Source organism: Camelina sativa, chromosome 4 (assembly GCF_000633955.1).
Source record: "Camelina sativa cultivar DH55 chromosome 4, Cs, whole genome shotgun sequence".
Lineage (NCBI taxonomy): Eukaryota > Viridiplantae > Streptophyta > Magnoliopsida > Brassicales > Brassicaceae > Camelina > Camelina sativa.
This window is the reverse complement of record NC_025688.1, coordinates 15,768,158-15,772,411: the sequence shown is the minus strand read 5'-3', so window position 1 is coordinate 15,772,411 and position 4,254 is coordinate 15,768,158. Positions and strand designations below refer to the sequence as shown.

General features: G+C 37.4%; 2 protein-coding genes across 2 annotated transcripts in view; both read right to left on the bottom strand.

Annotated features, from left to right (window-relative positions):
* The window catches only part of LOC104780698 (long chain base biosynthesis protein 2b), a 3,945-nt gene extending 2,600 nt beyond the window's left edge, over positions 1–1,345 (bottom strand). Inside the window, exons 1-5 of the mRNA XM_010505217.2 lie at positions 1,048–1,345; positions 873–938; positions 597–685; positions 271–416; positions 57–181 (exon numbers count right to left, since the gene is read on the bottom strand). Of these exons, the coding sequence (XP_010503519.1) occupies positions 57–181; positions 271–416; positions 597–685; positions 873–938; positions 1,048–1,173 (552 nt within the window). The 5' untranslated portion in view covers positions 1,174–1,345. The remainder of the gene's footprint in view (positions 1–56; positions 182–270; positions 417–596; positions 686–872; positions 939–1,047) is intronic.
* LOC109132510 (uncharacterized mitochondrial protein AtMg00310-like) lies at positions 2,847–3,218 on the bottom strand. Its single transcript, XM_019244144.1, has one exon. It carries the CDS (start codon positions 3,216–3,218, stop codon positions 2,847–2,849), a length of 372 nt encoding a protein of 123 aa, XP_019099689.1.

The following is a 4,254-nucleotide window of genomic DNA, read 5'->3' as shown; positions in this document are numbered from 1 at the left end:
AAGCTACTAAAAACATGGAAATAAGTGTTCATCAGAAGATGGAGCAGCATACGTACCTTTCCAATCAAGACAGGAATGATAGCTGAGTTTGTTGCGTAGCCCATGCCACAAACAATAGCAGCAGGTTGTCCCACATATTTAGCAACACATTCCTCAAGTTCTGCATGCACAGATGTAGTTCCTGATGGCAGAAACAACAGATGTCAGGCAACAACCAACAAAGAGAAGAGAAATGTTGGAGACCTAATACGCAAAGACGACACTCTATACCTGCATCAACGCGAGAGCTGCACGTACTAGCTGAAAATTTCTTCAAAGACTCAATAACACGAGGCGTGCAATATTCATCGAAAGAACCAAATCCAAGATAATTGTAGGACCCCAGATTAAGGCACCTGCTAGTCTTTGTCGTTCGCCTACACAGAGTTTACAACCAAAGGTTTACTATTTGACATCCTCCAGATAGGTGATGAGTCTCAATTCTCAATTATAAACCGTATGAATTCAAATCTTTACATTTGCCTTGATATATATCTTAACGTGACCATAGAAACTATATAATTGTTCAATGGAAAAGCAGAGGAAAACAGACTCACTTAAGCGTCTTGTTGTTGTCATTAGAGACTCTCTCAACGACATCAACCCAGGCATCAGGTGCACTTGATATGGGACGTCCAAAACAGTCCTGTATCAACATCAAAGTTTTAAGAATCAAACACCAAACAAAGAGTCCATACACAATACTCCACAAACAGGAACATTTTATATAATTCCTATGGCTTGCAACAACTAAATGAACACCAATAAGGCAACAAATGAAGAGATTGAACATAATGTTAAATACAAGGAGAAACAAAAATTGGAGAAGAAACCTGAATACGATGATACAATCGTCTGATGTAGAAATCCTCATGCGCCAAGCAGATCGGTGCGTATCCCTATACACAAATTAGTAAAAGAAGACTCAACAACGCCGCCACAAAGCGAATACAATGACGGAGACATATAGAAGAATCAGATTAATTTTGTGAGGAGAAGAAATCGAACCTGGAGATTGTTGGTGCGCCACCAATCGAAGAGAAGGCGGGAGTAATCGCGGAGCTGGCCAAAGGCGAAGAGCAAGCCGTAGCTGAAATACGTTGATACAGCTGTAAGGTATGGGATCGTAATCATTGTTTCAGCTCCTCCGGCGTCGTCTTCTTCTTCTTCTCCGATACGATTCTCTCCTCTCTATCTCTCTCTCAAGATCTGGAAAAATCTGCGCCTGCTCTCACGCTAGAGAGAGAAGAGAAGAGAAGAGAAGAGAAGAGAGAGAGATTTGAATTCAACCTTTGTTTGAGTTCATCTTCTCCTCCTCGTTTTGTTTTTTTGCATTATTATTATTTTTTTTTTGACTATTCAATATTGAACGAGTATTATTCTCAAATTTAAATAAATAGTTTTAATTATTTAATATTTTAAGAGAATTGTTTTTTTAATAACTATTTTCTTTTTTTAGGCAAAGAAAATTTATTCAGAATAAAATCGTTCAAAATACAGAGGTTCCATCAACCAAACAAGAGGATTACAACAATCAAAATAAAAATCAACATTATTACAATCCAATTTAGCTAGTAAATGGGCAACTTCATTGTTTGTTCGATGAATAAATGAGAAACTAACAGTTTCAAAGCAATGGGAAAAAATCTTAATGTCATGAAGTATGCCATGAATGGTAGCGTCTTGTATAGACCCATTAAGACAATCAATTAGCATTTTGCAGTCCTGTTCAAACCAAATCTTGTTGAAACCCTTGTTAGCAGTTTGTTGCATGGCAAACAATAAAGCTTGTGTTTCGCTTTCCAATGGGTTATTTGCATTCCTTAAAACACTGGAACCCTAACTAGTGGCAACTCCAAGATGATTACGGACCATCCAACCTCCAATTGTTTTCTTTGTATCCGCTCTGTAACTAACATCAAAATTACATTTTACAAAGGGATATTTTGGTCTCTCCCAATGAGGATTAACTGTTTGTTCAGTACAAGCTGTACTAATTTGTCTGTCCGGAAATCAATGTATCCACTCAGCGACATCAGTCGTAGATTGTGCTACAGTTCGAGTATGGTCACATACAACATTTTGAAAAATGAATTTGTTCCGATCTTTCCATATGTTCCAACAAAGCCAAAAAGGAAGAAGTTTATGTTCTATGGATACGGATTGATCGTCATATATGTGGAACAAGGAAGAGACATTAAGTTCATGATCTGTGTTATGAAAAGTAGCATGGAAAGGTAGGTCAGCCAAATCCCAAACCATCTTTGCTGCAGGACATGTGAATAAGGTGTGGTTGATTGTTTCATTTAATCCTTGGTAACGCTGGCATTGTTTGCTAATATTGATACCTCGAGAAGCAAGTCTAGTTGCAGTACCTAAAGATTTAGATAAGACATTCCAAAGGAAATGCTTTATCTTTGGTAAAATTCGTAGTTTCCAAATTTTGTTTTTTAGCCCAATGGAACCATGAGGAATGTTAGGAACATGGATGAGATTCACGGGATCATGTATAGCTAGCCAATAGCCAGACCGAACAGAGTATTCACCAGAGGCATTGTAATGCCAAATAGTTTTACCCATAGAGTCAAATTGCGGAATGTAAATTTGTGTTAAAACCTCAAAATCATTCGGTGATATCATATTTCGAACTGCAGTTAATCCCTGAATTTAACAACACCAGAATCATTAATAAATGATGAGAGCGTTCCGTTAAACAGAGGATCAACAGAGCAAACAGGACGTGGTGGATTATCTGGTATGACATTATCCACATTGACTCGTATTGACGACCCATTACCGACTATAACTCAAATCCCTTTCTTGAGAAGATCTAAACCAGAAAGGATGGAAGACCAACCATAAGATTGTGACTTTTTAGGTGTTGCATCAAGGATTGAACTATCTGGAAAATATCTTGCCTTCATCACTTTAGCAAAAAAACTGTTAGGAAATTTTAGTATTTGCCAAGCCTGTTTTGCCAACAGGGCATCATTGAATTTCTCTAAATCCCGGAATCCAAGACCACCTTCTTTCTTAGCGTATTGGAGTCTTTTCCAAGCAATCCATGAAATTCCTCTAGACGACTCAGATTTTTTCCACCAAAAATTCATCAATAAAGATTCAAGTTCAGAGATAAGTCCAAGTGGTAGTTTAAAATAGGACATAGCGTAGACCGGCATCGCAGCTGCAACAGATTTGGTCAAAACTTCTTTCCCTGCAGATGAAAGGAACTTGCCACTCCAATTGTTTGTGTGTTGTCTTACTCTTTCCACTATATATTCAAACATTTCTTTTTTCCTTCTGCCAAATTGTTCCGGTAGTCCTAAATACTTTCCACCGCCTCCTTGGTTTGAAATTTGTAGGATTTGTTTCATTGAGTTTTGTCGATGACCATAAACTCGAGATCCAAATGTAATTAGGGACTTTGATGTGTTGATTTTTTGGCCTGAGTAATACTCATATACATCAAATGCATCTTTTAAAGCCTGGCAGTTACAGCTGTTTGCTCTACAGAAAAATAAACTATAATCTGCAAACTGAAGGTGAGTTATTGGAGGAACACCATTTCCTATTTTAATTCCTTGTAAGCATTTTGAAGACACCTGAGACTTGATAAGATAACTTAGAATGTCTGCACACAGAATGAAAAGATATGGGGACAGGGGATCATCCTGTCTTATTCCTCGACTAGGTAACACTTTCCTGAATGGTGTACCATTAACAAGAATTTCATATTCAACCGTACTCACTGTAGCCATGATCCAACTGATCCATTTAGGTGAAAAACTAAATAAGTTCATTGTTGTTTCTAAGAAGTATCATTCCACCTGGTCATATGCTTTGCTGACATCAGTCTTGACAGCCATATATGTTTGTGATACACATTTTCTAACTTTAAGTGAACGCATTAGTTCATGAGCAATCAGAATGTTATCTGTGACCATACGCCCTGGAATAAATGCTGCTTGAGACTCAGATACAATACTGTCTAAATGTCCTTTTAAACGATTAACAAGACACTTTGAGATGATCTTGTATATAACATTACAAAGACCAATGGGGCGGTATTCTGACAATGTATCTGGCTCTGTATTTTTTGGGATCATGCAAATATTAGTATTGTTCAAGCCTGGTTTCATGTTTGAAGTAGAAAAGAATTCTTTAATTTCTTTGGTAATATCCTCCCCAACCACATCCCAACATTCTTTGTAAAAA